This window comes from Haemaphysalis longicornis, unplaced genomic scaffold (assembly GCF_048455015.1).
Source record: "Haemaphysalis longicornis isolate Haplotype H1 unplaced genomic scaffold, Haemaphysalis longicornis Haplotype H1 scaffold_7, whole genome shotgun sequence".
Lineage (NCBI taxonomy): Eukaryota > Metazoa > Arthropoda > Arachnida > Ixodida > Ixodidae > Haemaphysalis > Haemaphysalis longicornis.
Window position 1 is genome coordinate 46,414,601 of NW_027526422.1, and position 18,611 is coordinate 46,433,211.

An 18,611-nucleotide genomic window follows, 5' to 3' on the forward strand; every position below is an offset into this window, starting at 1 on the left:
AAAGGCAAACATGCAAATATAAAAACTTGCATTCCCTGCTGCCTACTGATCAAGGGCCGAAAGCAAGAAAGAAGTGCATTAAAGCTCAAATGTGCGATCCTGCTCTAGGTGTGTACCTTTTTCCTGCAGACATTCTTCTGCCTGGTTTTACCCCGAGTCCATTCACTGTCGCCATTCCAAAGGTATGTGACATTTTTAACGGGAGGTAAAAATGGCAGAGTTAGCAGCAGTATGTTGTGCATAAAACCCATGTGCACTAGGTTTTTCGTGTCGTGAGGCTGGCAAACATTTTGAGCCAACATATTAAAACCTCGTCATTAAAATTTGGCACCGACTAAAAAAGCCCCGTCGCCAGTGTGGCCAACTTGTGGAACACATGGCTCCTTAAAAAAATACGAAGAACACAGCTTGGTATCTTGAGCGCAACAGTCGACAGAGGTGCTTTCAGTGCTTGGTCCCCCACAGTGAAGGAACGTTGTCGGTCAGAAGCAGATATGACAAGCCATATCCTGCAAACACCACGGCAAACAGGCATCCAAGGATGGTAGCCATCTCCTGCGCACAAAGAAGGCATCAGCGTGTGATTTACCCAGCGGCCCATATAGATCAATGGCCCTGAATTTGTCTGAGCCAAGTCAAAAAATATGGAGACACGTTGCGCCTTTACAGGTTATACGCTGTGGTCTCTGCAAACATTGAACGAAGTTTGGAAATCTTCAGTAATGTAAAAGGTTTCAACGACTTTTTACGCACAGTGTGTAAAGAAATCAATGGCAGCGGAGTTACACTCAAGCAATGCAGCCAAAATGTCCAGGTGCTATCGATCTTGTAACCAAAGTGGCAACTGGTGTGAAATAATGCTTTTGTGCTAGTTTAAAATCAGTGTGTCAGCAGCAGTACCTGCTATGAAGGATAGCCAACATTAGCTTACTGCCAAGTTCACCACCATCCAATTATCCACAGACCAGTATGCACACACTGCACTAATTAATTTATGCAGCACGTACTCAAATCTCTGGCCCTAAAAAGTGTGAAAGCTGTTGTTGCATTTTTTTTAAGTTTCTCTTGATACAAACGAACAGAAAAATGCTGTGCCTAAATGATGCCCTAATGTTAAGAAATGTGCAAGGTCAAATTCAAAATAGTTAAGCATTTTGTGGCTAGAAAGCTGCACCTTTTGCTTGGTTTAAGGCAACAGTGCAGGAGGTGCAACAGTGCAAGGAATTTGCCACCAGATGCACTATCATAAATTCACTACTACCACTTGCCGCATGACAAGCACTATGTATAAATTATTGTATAAATTAGAGTGTATAGGGTTACCTTTGAACATAATTCGGTGGATTGCCTCGTATCTAGCCGATAGAAAGCAGTTTGTAGAAATTGATCATTGTTCGTCTAGTGCACTGTCTGTTACGTCGGGTGTTCCACAGGGGAGTGTTTTAGGTCCGCGACTGTTTTTTCTTTATGTAAATGATTTGGTGGATGTAGTGTCTCATGATGTATCCATAAGTATCTTTGCGGATGATTGTGCTGTTTTTAAAAAGATATCATCCACAAATGATAATTTCTTGTTGCAAAAAACTCTCTTGGCAATTGATGATTGGTGTATGCGTTGGGGTATGGTGCATGAATTTGGAGAAAACTGTATTTTTACGTGTCACAAAGAAAAAATGCCCTACTTCTTTTTCTCAACTACATCAACAGCCTGTATTAGAAGTTTTCCAATATAAGTACCTGGGTGTGATTCTTACTAGGAAGCTTACTTGGTCAGAGCATATATTGAATATTTCTTCATCAGCCTTGCACAAGCTATGGTTCTTTAAAAGAAAACTTAAAAATGCTCCAGTTAGTACTAAGATGTTAGCTTACAATACATGCTTTCAATCAAAACTGGAAAATGCTGCTGAAGTTTGGGATCCCCATTTTAAGAAGGATGTTATGCAGCTTGAAAGAGTTCAAAGAAAGGCAATGAGATTTATTTTTGATAGATATAGAAGGCATGATTCACCATCCTTATTGATGCAGAAGTACAATTAATGTACCAACTCTCGAGGCTCGACGGAAAGTTAGTCTTGGGTTTCTTCACAACTGACTTGCAGGAAAAACTAAATTAATACTTCCTAATTGCATAAAACCTTCAACTTCACGGACAACTAGACATAGCCAGGAATGTTTTTTATTGCCAATTTTCGCCAGAACTGACGCACACGAATACACATTTTTCCCCTGAACAGTGTCCGAAGGGAATTCCTTGCCCCGAGAGGTTTTTGAATCCACTGATTTTATGAAAGAGCTTGAGTCCCACCATTGTAAATTTTGATGGTTGAACGTTGCTATGGTCTTCATGTTGCCTTGATTGTTTTATAATCTTCATTATATTGTATGTATACTGTGTAGCCCAGCCCTACTGCCAGGGCCAAAATACTGTCCTGCAGTATCGTTAAATAAATAAATAAATAAAATGACTTTTTAAAAATGAAATAGGCTTTTAGAAACGTCCTGAATCTTGCCCAGTAACAAGTACATAATGAGCCATTTGTTTTAAATTGGCGAGACACTCACCCTGTATGTCTTGGCCTTGGTCTTTTTGCTTTGGGCCCGTTTCTTTGATTCTTTCAGCTCGGACTTTGACTTCTTGTAGTCTTGCTTTCCTGGTGAAATAACCAAGACGCCAGTTGTGAAGACAAAGAATTAGCCCTTTATTCCTGGCTGAGTGGCTACATATATGGGCACACATGGGTAGCACAACTGAAAAGATGATGGCGTGATGGCGCAATCACACTTTTGACATAAGCCACTGACGTTACACACATGACGAAAAAGAATGGCTGGCACAATGACGACCACAGTGTGCAGTCGTAAGCAACACGTCGCTAGGGAACCCCACCAGGGCACATCAAGCACTGGGGCAGTTTTGATGACCTTACGCTCAGATGAAGAAATGTAGACGCCAAACCTGCACGTTCAATTAATTAAGATGAGGCATACAGCCTCCTATGCACATCAGTTAAGATGTGCATAAGAGGCTGTATGCCGTTTCTTTCCACAGCGCAGCAAGAAGGCTGTCCCAGCAAGCTAGTAGAGGTGAGTGGTGACTTGTCAGATGAACGAAAGGAAATGCTGTAACCAGCATCGCTGACCTCTCCTTTTGAATACTCATTCGCAACACATTTTTTTGTGTAATGCCCTAACAGTAGCCTTCCTTCCAATAGATCCTACTTACCTGGCACTGTCAATACAGACAGGCCCATGCATGAAATCAAGGTTTTGCGGGACACACGATGGTACCGTTCTGGTAGCATATGGCACTGCTTCTCTCTTAAGCATCAAGACCCCAGAAATGGTGCATGTACGAATGAGATAACTCATTCATGACCCAAGCAGTTAATTACCCATGAGAATGTTAGTTTTATCAACCACACAAAACCAATTAAGAGGTACCCCTTAGTGAAACAGTATTGCTTCACAGTGCACACGATAGGGGAGTAATGGCCACAGAAACTTCCAGTTTCTATGGGTTAGTGCATTGTGTTCATAGCAGCATTCTCTTTTTCGGAGCCATGATCGACTGTCTGTAGCATTAACAATTGTACTTTAGGACAGTTCATCTCAAAGGGCAAAGGTATTAAAAAAATGGTGCCGCACAACATGACGAAATTGCGAAGTTGGTTTTGCTGCTTCGCTGCAACAGGAAGAAGGTTTTGTAAGTACTTGCCAATATTTTTGCGGTATGTTTCAATGGGCGGCTGATTGAAGGAATCCTTTCTTGCTCTTCCCATACCTGCGGAAGCGGCAAGTACAATTACATCATCATCAAACTGAGCATTTTCCATTCTTCGCTTTTAAAACTATGCCCAGCTTTAAGACAGTTTTAACTCAAACACTGCTAAAACGTTACTTCTTTAGGGAAGGGAGAAAGACAAGCATTTCTTGTTGAAGGCCTGCAAACAACTGCCAGCTCGCCACCCTTGAAAGAAATTGACGGAAAAACCAGAATAGTAAACAATGCAGAGATAGAAATAGAACCTCATGCATAGCAGGCAAGAGTAATATGACCCCATAATGTTATCAACGAAACCGAAGAATGGCAGCAGCATTCCTGGAGCAGTGCAACAGCATCGAGTATACAGCATTGCGGAAATCACACATGCACTCTGGGAGCGAGCTTAGAAACACCCCTCCATTTTCTTCACAGGTTTGAGTGTAGTTTTTTTATTGTGACAAGAGGAATTTGTTGGACCATAAATACGACAAACAGCTTCACTTTATTTGAAAGGTTGGGCAGCTTCCACTTCTTTGCCATTTTTGCTCCTGTCATGGAAGAATTAACGCCGAATGGTGTGGACTTCGACTTCCCGTCTTATTTCGCTGCAGTATGACGGGGCAGGGACCTTGTGACATCTTTGGGGGGAAGCGATTCGTTTATTTCGCCTTTGTTATCACGCTGCAGCCAGTTGTCAACTCAACCATCTTATCGCCACAAGGTAGTGTTATTTTTTATTTCGAACACTACAAATTCCAGCCGCAAGCCCACAAAACTACCGCATTTTTGCACGTATAACCCGCACCAAAAATGCGAAAATTCCAGTGGCAAAGTAGGGGTGAAGATAGTGCAGCTTCATAGTGCAGCTTCACAGCAATGCACGTTGTGCCATGAAGCTGCACTGCACGTTGTGCCGTGAAGATGACCTTGTGTGTAACAGTGAGGACTGCGGCTCTAGTGATAGCTCTAGCGAGAGCAGTGACACTGAGTGAACTGTGACTTTTGCCTTGCAGTCAGTGTATTCTACTTGCTAAATATACGCTTTTTCTGTCTACATGGTACGTGATGTGTTGCTTTAGCAGTAGCTTTGATGCAGCCTTTCCTGTATCAAATGTGCAGGCAATATGCGAGATTTTTTTTTTCTTTTCCGGTGAGCTTAAAGTGGGGGTCCAGATTCTATGCAGGGGTAGATTATACACGCAAAAATACAGTACTTCAATATTCCCCTTACTTATAGCATCACAAGTTGTATGTGGGAAAGTATCTGGCAAGTCACAACATTTTTCTAATTTTTTTCACTATGTAACTTATTTTATTGTGTTGCATTAAAACTGGAATGAGTATTATTTTGTCAAAGCTGCCTTTCAATTAGAGCGAAGTTTCATTATGGATACCTGAATTATGGATACCCGAGGCCTGGGGTTGAGACCTGTAAAGGCAGGCTTATGTGTTATCTAACAAAATAGCAAAATTCAGGATTAGCAAGTACAGCAAAAATACAGAGTAGTGAGCCTTGAGATAACAGGAAGCACATCTATCCAGCATCACATACAGCAAAATTGCTTCATACTGTTCACAAAAGATAAAAAAAAAATGTTTCCTGTGAGTACCCATGATGTGTGCATTATTTGTGTCAAGTTTCATCACCTTCATTGAAGCAGGAGAAGAGTTACTAGCTTTGAAATACCAAACTGACTGGGTCTGCTAGCAAAATCTATTCTATTAAGTATATAATATTTTATTTTGATGACATAGATACCTTTGGCGATACTTATTGCAGGGCACTTGAAAAATAATTTTTATGTCTTTTTGAACATATTTTAACCTGTTTGATAACGTTACCTACAATAACGAACTGCCAAAATTGACAAAACTAAAATAATAAGCAGTGCCCTTCTCCATAAAAGTTTACCCCAGAGGTCATTCTAAGAATAACCTTTTGTCCTGTCACACTGAAAACGATTGATTTTTCAAACTATTCAGTCAATCGAAAAAAAAAAAAAATACCCGATGAGAAGAATGGATCCAACGAGAAGGTTCAACAATGTGCAATTTTATTTCGAAAAACTCCAAGCTAAAGAAAAGGCCCCTGGTGCGTCCGTCAAATCTTGATTTACCACATGACGCTGTTAATTGGTGACTGCTCCAAATCTGTGCCTCTTGGAGCTATCCGCAAGAAGTGACAAAGGCAGCAATGGCAGTCATGCGAACATTGACTGCAACTGGCTCTGACACCAACTAAACGTGGTCCGCTAAAGCAAGGTGTAAAACAAAAGCTAGCAAAACACCCAACATTGTGAAACTGAAGCATTTGCTTTATTCCGAGTGAGAAATTTTGGTCTTGTCATTGCGTTCTTGAGGTACTGTGCACCAGCACCTGACAAAGGTGCTGGTGCATGTTTGGAACCATGAAGAATGGTCTTTCAAATGAGGGTGACCACATCTTCTTCAGCCATTTCAGTGACCGGCTGCATATTTTCAAACGGGCTTTCACAGATGGCGTCTTGTCCGCAAACCGAACTGCATGTGCAGCTGACAAGCCGAAAACTTCAACTTGTTCCTTTACCAAGGCACATACACAATTAAAAATTTTTTGATTAGTACACAAACACATTTAGCCCATGAAATGCATTTTATGGGGAAAAATGTGCCCTCCCTCAAAATGCCGAAGCTTTCACAAACTTGTCTTTAACCCCTACATTGCATGATTTCCACCGACACGGCTGTTATTACATGGAATGACTGCCCAAGACTTCGTGCATGAACTAGTATGCAGCTAAAAAATCTTTTACCACAGTATGTGTTTATAGTACATGCGCTTGCATGCGAAAATTAACACATCCGATATAGATCTGAGGTATAGATGTACACAACTTTAACTATTAGTACAAGCACTGATGCCACAGTTCATAAATGTCAACGTTAGTTAGAACTACAGAAAAATCCAGAACATTTCAAGCAAGAAACAAGTATGCACAACCAGGTGTCATGCAGTTCTTATAATTAAGAAAAGCCTTTGCAAATACGAATTAAAATCGCTAGGTCCAAAAAAAAAAAAAAAAGCGCACACAAGCCAAAAAAGGCTTTATGTTGCATTGACGGATTTTACAATTTCTAACCACTTTTGCGAAGCAGCAAACAAAAAAAATGCGCAGAAGCTTGCATTTGGATTTTGAACTGAGGGGGGTGAAGGAAATGGAGTGAAAGACTAGAGGGGAAATTTTACCATCAGACCAAGAAGGATGATGGGAAAGACAAAAAGGAAGGGGCAGAGAAAGCCCGCAGTTAATTAATAAGCCGACTGTTGTGTTTCTTGGCCTGCTATTTGTGCCTTGGCAAATAGTTTACAAATTGGTGATGTGTATACTGTAGGAACCTGGGAGCCAGAATTTCTTTCTCAGCCCTTCATCTTTATAGAGATCAAGGGCTGTGTATACTAGCTAGCATTCATAGCAGTTGAAGCCTCGTATCATTGTGGCCATTAATTGACTTTGTTTACAGGAACCTCCTTGAGGAATTTGACATCGCTCTGAGCTTCTTTGACATGTTTTTACTCTTTGCGCAGCCCGCCATTTTTGTTTCCATTCGATGCCAAAGCTGCGGCCAGATTTTTCGACTCATGAAGTATAAAATGCTTCGCAATAAAATTGTTGCCTCTATTGCTATTGTCGCCTGTTACTATGTCCACTGTTCTGCTCATTCGGTTAAAGTGGTGGCCTTTACCATGCTCGTAGGGCTAGTAGAATCCTCCACCATTATGTCTGCTCACCCTTTACTCCATGTCCTCACCCATTCTTCACGATACGAAAATACAAGCCTGGGAAGAGCAGCATACCGTCCAAGCTGTAGATAATCCTTACACACCGAAGCAGCGTATTGAGAATGGCGTAGGTATAGTTGGTTAAAGGGATGAAGAAAATGAGATGCACATTAAAAGCAGCTCCAGTTTAAGTTTGATGGGTGACGATGCTTTGTTTGTTGAGAAATAAATAACTAAATCTGTCACCTCTCTCACTTCCCCGCCATTATATTTGCATTAACTGCACTGTTCTCTCCCGATATAGTGGCCAACTTGTTTCTACAGCCTCAACGTCCATTTTAATTCCAGTGCCATTCATGTCATCTGCTTCAAGGGGCCTATGGTATGTCACTTCTGTTCAAGCAAGAAAACAGTCTTGACGTGGGCTTCAGAAGCACTCAAGGGCAGCTTTTGTGACCACTGCTTGCCCCGATCAATTAAAGAATTATTTTCACTACAGCATGCTTGAAACTTCTCGCAGGTGGGGGTAAGGGAGAGCAAGGGGACAAAAAAATGGCACAAGCCCCATGAAGATTTTGTGCCATTCTTGCTGTGCACTGACTTGCGAAGGAAAACTTTGCTTGGCACGAAGACCCATAGAAAGAATTACGATAGGACTAATGTTTACGGATAGAAACGAGTGTCTCAAATCGTGGAGCAAACTCAGGTGGAGGACATTCTGGCTCATATCAAGCGAAAGACGTTGAGTATGGCTGGACATGTGATGAGAGGAACTGGAAACCAGTGAACCACCAGGCTAACAGAGTGACTATCCGAGGGAAGGAACTAGAAGGCAGATAACGCGCCAAAGATAAGGAAATTTTGTGGCAAAGAATGGATTTGAGCATCGCAGGATAAGAGCACTTGGCAGTCTATCAGACAGCTAGGCCTCTGTCCCAAGCTTGTCTGTCCTGCTGTGGTCATGATGATGATGACTTTTAAGGAACACTTTTCCCAGCTATCATCATCATCATCACGTGGAGAGCGGGACTTCAGAACGCCACTTTGGATGCGTCATTTCTCTCGTCACTCTCGTCTCGAGGCGAGTGGTATTGGCCAAAATATCTTGCAATCATGGCATGCAGAGAAACATTACGACTAGCTAGTCATCACAGAACAGTTATGTTCGAGTAGGAAAGCCGACTTCCCTCTCCACCTTTGGCCAAACCCGTTTCCCCGCCAACGAAATCCCGCAGAATGGCAAAGACTAGGCTGCAAGTGCCCGCAGTCGACGCACCGCGTGTTCAGCATGACTACCACTGCAGGTAGGCGCACCGGCCTCAGCGAAACTCGGTACAAAACGCTCCTAGAAGCCAGAGCTGCTGCTGGCTTCATGCGCAGGTTCTGCGCCTGTGGGGCTTGCGTAACAAGGCAGCTGTGGAAGCAGAGACATCCAAGCTCCGACGGTCGGCGGCGCAACTGCAAGAAAAAACTAACCTGCGCTAAAAATGCGCAATTGGAGGCTGCGGGTTGATAAGTACTCGGACACAAAACCCAATTGATACGGGCACAGACGCCACTAAACGACTTTGCCGGTCGATCCCACATCGTTTCAGCGTAATCCGAGGCGAGTGTACAGTCGCGAACCGTGTCAAAAGAGCAAATCAGATTCCGATAGCCGCACCGCAACGACGGTCAAAAACGTTGGTGGATTTGAGATTTCCCGTGAGCGCCGCGAAGGCGAGGGAAATGTTCTGAAAGTAATCTCTATGCACACACCACAGACCGCTCCTCAAAGCCTCAGCAGCTTACCAAAGAACTACCATATCAGAAACGAAAGGCGGTGGTAAAACATTTTACGCACAATCGTTGCAAAGCAAGATGCCTGAAAAAAGGAGCTCTCACCTAGAAGTCTACAGCTGATCGCACGTTGGCGCTCTCGAATGTCGATTGGTTTGGCGGCGACCACCTTCCAACGCGGCGCGCAGCTTCGCAAAAAATAAACAGCGCAAATAAATAGCGCGAAAGACGCTAAGCAACAACAAAATAAGTAAACGGGATGTGACGTCACATCCGCCTACAGTCTGTCCTCCCCCGCCGAAATTCTCCTCCGGTGAAAAAGCAGGTCCACAAATGCCGCAGATGCGCTCGTATGAAATTCTTGCGATGTGAATGAGCTCCCCAAAAATTTGTCTTGGTGTCTGTGATGAAAATGCCTGAAAATAAGAGGAACCAGTGAGTGCAAACAAGCATGTAGGTTTACTTCTGCTCTGTTTAGGCCGCTTGCTGCAAGGTAAGCTTGATGCTGTACTGGCTGTACTGCTCACGAAAATAAATTGAGTGTACGAGCCTTTTTGCGCAGGTGTGCGGGGGAGCCAGGTAGAGGGAAGGGGGTGTAAAAAGTAAAAAGGGCTGAAAATGCCGTGCAAAAAACCTCCTTTTTGCAGCTGTCGGGTCACTGGCGCCGACAAATGTACCATTTCTGCCAGCCCGATCCCTACAGTTTCATGTCCCGTACCATTATCACTATTTCTGTGGTTTTTTATTTCTCATGTCTGGCATGTCACCAAGTGCAGACAGCTTTTTGCGATGTTCAAATGAAATTAGAATTACCAAGAGCCATGCTTGGTTTGCGCTGCTGAGCACGAGGTCGCGGGTTCGATTCCCGGCCGCGGCGGCCGCTTTTCTGATGGAGGCGAAAAGCAAAAACGCCCGTGTGTACGAGATTTCGGCGCACGTTAAAGATCCCCAGGTGGTCAAAATTAATCCGGAGCCCTCCACTACGGCGCGCCTCATCGCCTGCGTTGCGTCGGCGCGTTAAACCCCCCCAATCAATCAAGCCATGCTTGGTATGGTAATGTAAAATTTGTTGCGGCCAACTTAAATTGGCCTTTAAATTGGCACTCTTGTGTGCAGCTTCAGTCTACCCTGATTTTTATCACCCTTGTTGCATATCGGTTTTTGCCTTGAGGCTTCGTGTACATCAAACTTAAAATTTGTTCAAATCGTGGTATGGTCCCTTGATGTAAACACCCAATACCTGCACAAGGCTCGAGCGTGCTCGCAGCATGTATACTCACAAATGGTTTACTTTTTGTCATGTGGCCAGCCACAATGAAAAATTAAGTGATTACTGTGCTCATGCACAAGGGAGAGAGAGGAGGGAGCTTAAAGACATATAGAGATAAAAATGGTGTTTGCAGCCTTCGAAATGTCGCAGCGATTTAGATCATCTGGCTGGCATCTTTATTATCGTGCATAGCTTAAAGCAAATGATCAATGTGCTTAACCTCTGCGTCAAGCTGGAAAATAGGACCTGCTGAGGCATACCTAGCCCTGAAGTGTTTTGAACCGTGTCGGTAAAAGCCTTACCAACTACCCAGTGCAGGGCCAACACGGGTGGCTGGGAGAGCACTCCTTTCAACGAGTTTCTGCTCCCATAAACATTAGTTTCTGGCCCAGCACATATGAATAGCCATATGTGAAGACTAGAATGTTTGAAACTTGTATATATACTGTGTCGTGTGCTTCACCCCTCTTGTTGTGTACTCGCACCACTTTTAACCGATGAGGTAGATAGTGCGAACATGATTTCTGTTTCATCTGTGCTACCTTTTCAACTGTGGGTGAACATCCGATTCATTTTTTGCCGTGCCAGAACCACCTGATAAGCTTACACACAAGCACAATCATTGCAGGCAGCACAGCCAATATGACATATCCCATCGTTAAAACTAGAAGCAATCTGTGAAAGCAGGACTGAAGTGGAGCACTCGTTTCAGTTGGACCGATGACGACGATGATGCAAGCAGACACTTCCCAGCTGTACTTGGGCTGTACTAAGGCTGTTATGCAATCACCCGCCGCGGTGGCTCAGTGGCTAAGGCGTTGCGCTACTGAGCACGAGGTCACGGGTTCGATTCCCGGCCGCGGAGGCCGCTTTTCTGATGGAGGTGAAAAGCAAAAACGCCCGTGTGTACGAGATTTCGGCACACGTTAAAGATCCCCAGGTGGTCAAAATTAATCTTGAGCCCTCCACTACGGCACGCCTCATCGCCTGCGTTGTGTCGGCGCGTTAAACCCTACAATCAAATCAAGTCAATCTGTTATGCAATCCCATGTTCCACTGGCTTGCAGTGAGCCAACAAAGAAATTTTAGCAATGGCTTTTTTTGACCACAAAGAAAGAGACCAACACATGATGTGAAGTTAATTCGGGTGTTCATTTGAAGCTTAGTGACAGACAAGTAGTTTAGTGAGAGCCTAGAAACTGAAAGGTTCCGCCTTTTGGCATTTGCAAGCAAAATAGCTCTAACCTTAGCTCCTTGAAGGGGTTCAGGTTATCTTTTATTTTACAGTTGGGACTAATTTATTCACAGAATACCAAATAATCATCGGCATATTGAGAGGTTTTTAGTACGAAACGTCCCCATCACTTTCCATTCTGGGTCAGTGTATGCCTAGGGAAATCACTCCTCCAGACCCGAGCAACTTTCAAGCTGGCGCAGATTCGAAACTTTTGAACGCAGATTTTGTCGTGCCGATCTTTGACTATTGCCTTTCATGACTATGTAGGTCCCATGGCCTTTCTGTCAAAAATTTTAGACGTATTGTGCACGTTCATACCACACATCCGATGAATTTCATTGGCATTTGATACATTTTAAAGTGGAACCTTGCAATTGTATATGAACAAATTTACCAGCCTACTAAAAGGTTTGATGTTTTATTTTTGGTCATGAGCACCACACCAGGTATTGTACAGTAATTTTCATACTGAGATTGATTCGATGATCACAAAATGCTCCAAGTAGCTACTAGATTACTGGAGCTAACACAGTTAAGCACATCCAGTTTAATACTCTTGCATGGGTAAGAAGTCGGTTCGCTTATGCTAAGGTGCAGTTCTAATGCAGCTTTTGCCTGAGTCACCTCTGGAATTCACTAGGGTCATTCCTTAGCCCATCCCGTTTTCTTGTACAAGCTATAGTCAAATGTCATTACTCGAACTTCGGGTTTATTCGAACTGACGCTGCGGGCCTGGCAAAGTTATGTGTATATAAATAGCTTTCGTTAATTCAACTTCTTTTAATTCGAACAAATTTTCGGGCCTCTTCAAGTTCAAATTAATGAGATTCGACTGTATAAATGACTTGCCTAACTCTGAGTCATCTTTGTTATATTTGCAGATGACTGCATGATGTACTGTAGCAGTAGTTGTGACAATGACCCTCAACATTCACAGTCTTACTCCTATGCAGAAAATGCAGGGTGTTGTGCGCTTGGTGTATGTCCCTTAATACCTCTAAAACCAGGGTTAGGTTTCTTTGCTCAAAATTGCTTGCTCTCATATGCCAACAGCTTAATTCTTAAAAAAACAGTATTGTTGTTCTTACCGTGACACAGAGGTAGTGTGGTTTATCTGCGTTTTTCTGGATGTGTAACAGATGTTTCGATTGTAATGCCCTGATACGATGTAGCATGGTCCAGTGTGGCTGTAGTTATTGCCTGGTTCTCTATGCTGCAATGCATTGTAGGCAGTTTGCAGGGGAGGCAATGGTGTTCCTGGTGGAGGCTGTAAATAACAAAAGGCGTGAACTTTTCTTTCGTTGTCTTCTGGCGACCTACATGCAGCCCTTCAATACTCAGTGCATTGTGTCTCCACCTGTTGTCTCAGCTTATGTGTACTTTTCAAAGGGGCCTTACCAGCTGTAACAAGCCCATCAACCTGTCCTTGTCAACTTTACTTCAGGCGATATTACTGTGCAAGCTAGGCACAGCTTTGAACCTTTTTACAAAGGCCTCTGAGAGCAGCGATTCGGCAGATTTGGCTGTGGAACACAGCATGGTGCTTGATTGTAGCCACCCCGATCGCGCAGCTGCCTGCAAATGAGCGAGGTGATCCCTTGCTTCTCCTTCTCGCAGCAGCGGGGTGCAGGGATGACGGTGGCGCAGCACCTGCGGGGGCTTGCGCTGAGCCACCCGCCCCTGCTGGTGTTCAGCGGCTGCCTGGTGGCCTTTGGGGTCACCATGATCGTGCTGGCCTACATCATCGGGGGCACCGAGCTACCCAACCCGGACATTGACATGGCCAGTGCCTTTGCGCTCTCCACTTGGTCACTTGGGTTTTGTTAATCTATTCTAGAGCATTAGATGTGTAGCCAAAACATGGGCCAGCGCTTGGCTAGCCTCACTGTGGTGGTCATGCATGCTTTATAAATTTCTCTGGATGACACGGGATACATGCCTCGTGTTTTGTTGACACGCAACCAATTCACGCTAACGCTGTCAAGGTACGCATGAGCTGGTTTTTATTCACCTGAAGAATAATTGTGCAACTGCCGTCTTGGTCTGTAGCATTAAAAGAAGTAGATCATGAAATATGGTCACTGTGCAAAATTCGAGTGCAAATGAGCGAGTTGTAGAGATGTAAAATATTGTAAGCAGGCGAAGAATAGTTTTGCAATACTCGGTATTTCTGAGCCTTTTTTTTTTTTTTCTTTGCTGTGCATCATGTTCTAGAGAGACAGGTCTAGAAGAAGGGGAAGGCCAATAACTAGATATAAGGGCAAAAGAAGAAAAATCAGAGGCAAGGAATGGACTTGCGCAGCGCAAGACAGGAGTGGTTGGAGTTCAATGGGAGAAACCTTCGTCCTCCAATGGATCTGAATAGGTCGATGGGCACGATTATGATTATGTTACTTTTGCAATCTAAGGAATGGCTTGTGCATACACTTAGACTGGTTCTCCGTGCTCAGGTGGGTAGTACCTGTTTTCAGAGCAGCTACCGGGCTCCTCGTGGCAGGTTTTCTTTGACGCACCTGTTGGTGTGTGTGTGGCGTGTAAATTAGTGCCGTTGTGCTTGCGTGTGTGCAGGACTGGAACGTGCTGCTGACGCGGCTGTCGGAGCTGCACTACTGCGTGGGTCCCCGGTCGGAGGGTCCCCCGGCCAACGGGACGGCGGCCGTGCCGGGGGTGAAGGCCGTGGACCGGGCCAAGAGCCTGAGCGCCCTGCTGCCGGACCTCGGGGGCTCCGACCCGCAGGACGAGGGTGGCCGTCGCAACATCACCGTGGCCGTGGCCGTGCCAGAGGCCCGCTTCTCCCGCGAGGCCCTCAAGGGCGGACCCGTCATCTGGCACGCACATGCTCGCGGGTACATGCTGGGACTCGCAGGTAGGCCATGCACTCTGTGGCCAACTCTCTTGCGGGGCTGGTTTCACGCGAGCACTAGAAGCGATGAAGGGGGTCGTTTCTCAGGACCTCAGAAGCATCATTTTTGTCTAACCAGAAGGCAGCAAGCACAGAACAAAAGTGGAGGGCTGCTGATTTATTTATACCACCTGAGGATTTTTGCCTCCATCAGAAAAGTGCGGCGAGGATTAAGCCGCACTCCTGGGCTCAGCAGCACTACACCCTGGCCACTGATCCACCATGGCAAGCGTGCAAGGACAAGTCTCAGTCCATCCCATTTCATCACACTACCTACACTACCTGCCAACGCTTTCAAGAACAATGTTTCGATCCCACAGTCATCCGGATTGGAAAATGGGCACTTTTGTTCTCCTAACCTTAACGTTCCACACTTTCCGCTGCAGCCTTTGGGACTGCCCTGGTTCGCCTCATCTGTTAGATACCTGCACCCTCCCCATGTGGGGTGCCTTGAGCTGTTTTGATGACGGTGAATGGCACTACCACAGGGTTGCACGTGGGTTTGACCCATCCATGCCTTTGGTTATGCGTTGCATAGCTGTGTCCAGGGAAAAAGAGGTCCCGGTGGTTAGGCCAATGGCAGATGCCAGGGTTGTCCTGGACCTTTCATAAGGCCTTCTGGCAGAGGGATACTCCACTTTGGCATTCCTTTTTGAAAGCAATAAGTGACACATTCAAGGTGCCCTTTTCTGTCTTTTTGTGTATGGTTTTATTATTGTATCTTCTTTCCTTGTATGTGCTGTCACTTACTGTTTTCTTGTTTTGTCTTCCTTTTTTTCCCCTTCGGATGGCAACAGCTTTTTTCCATGTACCTAGCATCTCTTGGTCTTGCATAGGCATAGTTACGGTGGTCATGTATGGCTCAAAATGCCGCTCAAAAAAATTACACCATCTTCCCGTGGGGAACCCTGATGAGGATGCGAAGCATCGTGGCAGTTCCGTGTGGTTCCATTGTGTTGCCGTTATGTTGAGTGATCTGGTTTTTACTAGCGCCAGAGGGAATTCCACGTCTGGGTCCACACCGGTGGCAAAGGCACGCAAGTACTGTTGTGTTACGGTGAGTAGGCGGTGGTTCTCAAGGCGCCGAAACTCGTCCATCATGTTCTTGTCGATGTTGTCTCTGTGGTAGAATCGGTAGTCTCCGTCAGCATTGGTGAGGTAAAGGTTGTTGACATTGGTGCACCGGCTGAGAGCAGTGTACACGCCCTCCTCTTCACAGCTTTGTCTTCTCCTTCTTCTTCTTCGGCGGTTCCCCTACGAGAAGATGATGACGGTGGTTGAACGCGAACCTATCTCGTGATGGATTCTTTGGTTGGCCAGTCCCTAGGGGCATCCTGCCACAATCAGCATCAGAGGCGCTGCGGACGGGGCTGTTTGAGCTGCAAGGCGTGTGGCCACGGGAAATTCAACATCCTCCTCTAAAGTTTTCAGTTCGTCATTTCCGTTGACGTTCAGCTTCGCGTGCCTTCGTTGTATCAGTATCTTCTTAACGTAGTTTGAATGAGTCAAGGGCATAAGGCGCATTCGTAGCACTTGCTCCTGTCCCGGATTTGTAGCGTAGTGGGAAGAGCACCGCGTACCTCCCGTTGCGGCCAGAGAGTCGTGGGATCGAAACCGGGCGCCGCTAACTATTTCTTTTTTTATAGTGTAGTATCGCGCAGCTGTGGGTGTAAGGAGGAGAGTTGCGCATGCGCAGTGTGAGTGCGGACGCCGACACGGGACATGCCACCGCTATAAGATGCTCCGCATCTAAAATGGCCGTGCCAGTTCCCAAGATCTGGGGGATCATCTGAACAGCTCAGAAGGTTCATTTTTGCATTTTCTCTGTGAGAGGCTTTTTGACTAAAGCAGGCGAGTTCAGAATGCTGCCAGCTTTGATATAAATAAAAAAATGGGAAAATTTGCTACTGGTACGTATAAAATATGTAAAAAAAATGTGGTTGTTCCCTCTTCCATGGGAACCAGTAAAACACGAAAGTGAAATGTGCCTTCACAGGAGCAGTTGAATGTTTATTGTGCATCGATGTGAACTTGCACGTCACTATTTATATTTCATCGGTATGGCACCGTTATACGCATCAACGTTAGACACTGGATTGCACGTGCCGGAGCATTGTGTAAATCCGACTGAAACCACAGGCGCTCGCAAACCGTCCGTGTGAACGAAACCAAATGGGTTGTCAGCGAAGCGTTTGGTGAACACACGGTCCGTTGCAGTGAAAGGAGCAGTGGGCCGTGTCACAAGCGCGACATCCGGCTTCTCCATAGCTTATGCTGCGCGTCCCCTGTACCCATAGGCGCTGGCATCGAGGTGGCAACTGTTGGCGCTCATTAGCGTCATGATGCACTACTTCGCTTTGCCTCTCCTATATGGCGGCACCGTCTGAAAGTAAGGATATGAGGCGCGTTTGTCGTTCTATTCACGCGTCTGTTCGTAGCACAGTTGGGAGCGCGTTTCATACCTCCCGTTGCGGTGAAAGAGTTTGTGGCTCGAATCCCGGCGCAGCCACATCAATCGAAGTTTTTCTGGCGATGTCATTTCTGTGACGGATATGATGTCAGGAGATCTTGGTGGACCCCAGCATAAAACACTGTCGTGTTAAAAAAATTGTAGAAACAAAATGTTTTTCTTGCCACTGTAATGTCTTAAGGTATCATCATCGGCATTACCATCAACAACAGCCCGCTAGGTTTGATTGATTTGATTGATTGTGGGGTTTAACGCGCCGACGCAACGCAGGCGATGAGGCGCGCCGTAGTGGAGGGCTCCGGATTAATTTTGACCTCCTGGGGATCTTTATCGTGCGCCGAAATCTCGTACACACGGGCGTTATTGCTTTTTGCCTCCATCAGAAAAGTGGCCGCCGCGGCCGGGAATCGAACCCGCGACCTCGTGCTCAGCAGCGCAACGCCTTAGCCACTGAGCCACCGCGGCGGGTAGCCCGCTAGGTCCACTGCAGGATGAAGGCCTCTCCCATCGACCTCCAACCACTCCTGTCTCACTCAGCTCGAGTCCGTTCCTCACCTCCGAAATTCCTTATTTCGTCTCTCCATCAAGTAATCGGCCCTCTCCTCCTCCTAGACCCGTCGCTCAATGTCCACTCTGTCACCCGGGTAGTCCACCGGTTGTGAGTTTGCCTAACTACGTGTCTAGCCCAAGTCCATATCTTTTTCTTTATTTGAACTATGATATCTTCTACTCTAATTCGTTCTTTATTTGAACTATGATATCTTCTACTCTAATTCGTTCTTTAAACCAAGAAGCTCGTTTCCTCTCCCTCAACGTTACTCCTACCATTCTTCTTTCCATGGTCTGCTGGGCCGACCTAAGTTTGCTTTCAAGTTGTTTAGTAAGGCGCCAAATTTCCACTCCATATGTCATCACCGGAAGGATGCATTGTTTGTATATTCTCCTTTTCAGGGATAGAGGTAGTTTCTTTTTCATTATTTGGGAGTGTCTGCCGAGTGCACCCTGGCCCGTATCAATTTTGCGCCGGATTTCTTTCTCGTGGTTGGGGTCAGCACAGACGACTTGACCGAGGTAGTTATAATCTTTTACTTGTTCTAGCGTTTCGTTACATATGCTGAACAGGACGCTTTTGGCATATTTATTCATCATTCCTTTAGATTTATGCATATGCATCTTTAGCCCTACGGCCCTGCTTAGTGAATTTAGTTCCTCAAGCATTTTTTGTAGGTGTTCTGCCTACTCGTTAAGCAAGGCTATGTCATCTGCAAACCTCAAATGACTCAAGTATTCTCCGCTTAGCTTCCCGAATACCCCCTCCAGACAAGCTGGGAACAGTTTTGGGGAGGTGGTATCACCCTGCTGTACATAGGCGTGCGCACAGGGGGGGCAGGGGGGGCGGCCGCCCCCCCCCTGATCATCTGAAGGGG

The 18,611-nt window shown here is 45.5% G+C and overlaps 2 protein-coding genes across 8 annotated transcripts in view; one reads left to right on the forward strand and one right to left on the reverse strand.

The window, feature by feature from the left end:
• On the reverse strand, positions 1–9,548 carry LOC144145494 (triple QxxK/R motif-containing protein-like). 2 transcript variants are annotated; one of them, XM_077677142.1, is made up of 4 exons: positions 9,411–9,548; positions 3,719–3,784; positions 2,566–2,654; positions 1–555 (listed from the first exon to the last, which is right to left on the reverse strand). In XM_077677142.1, the coding sequence occupies exons 2-4, from the start codon at positions 3,780–3,782 to the stop codon at positions 445–447; spliced, it is 264 nt and encodes an 87-aa protein (XP_077533268.1). In that variant the 5' UTR covers positions 3,783–3,784; positions 9,411–9,548; the 3' UTR covers positions 1–444. The 2 variants fall into 2 exon arrangements, with proteins under 2 accessions (XP_077533268.1, XP_077533269.1); XM_077677143.1 differs by lacking the exon at positions 9,411–9,548.
• Positions 8,809–18,611, forward strand: part of LOC144145493 (transmembrane protein 248-like) — a 23,843-nt gene continuing 14,040 nt past the window's right edge. For 2 of the 6 annotated variants that reach the window (XM_077677135.1, XM_077677141.1), the window contains exons 1-3: positions 9,586–9,798; positions 13,430–13,594; positions 14,381–14,678. In XM_077677135.1, coding sequence (XP_077533261.1) covers positions 13,445–13,594; positions 14,381–14,678 — 448 coding nt within the window. In that variant the 5' untranslated portion in view covers positions 9,586–9,798; positions 13,430–13,444. Of the gene's footprint in view, positions 8,831–9,584; positions 9,799–13,429; positions 13,595–14,380; positions 14,679–18,611 lie in introns of those variants that run through there. The other 4 variants (XM_077677138.1, XM_077677136.1, XM_077677137.1 and 1 more) reach the window with 4 other exon arrangements.

What these genes read in the sequence shown, in the direction of transcription:
- LOC144145494 (XM_077677142.1), bottom strand. Translation starts at nt 3,782, where the DNA reads ATGGGAAGAGCAAGAAAGGATTCCTTCAATCAGCCGCCCATTGAAACA. An exon ending in AACATACCGCAAAAATATTG is followed by an intron (nt 2,655 to 3,718) that starts GCAAGTACTTAC and finishes TTATTTCACCAG; the next exon opens with GAAAGCAAGACTACAAGAAG. An exon ending in CCAAGGCCAAGACATACAGG is followed by an intron (nt 556 to 2,565) that starts GTGAGTGTCTCG and finishes CTTTGTGCGCAG; the next exon opens with GAGATGGCTACCATCCTTGG.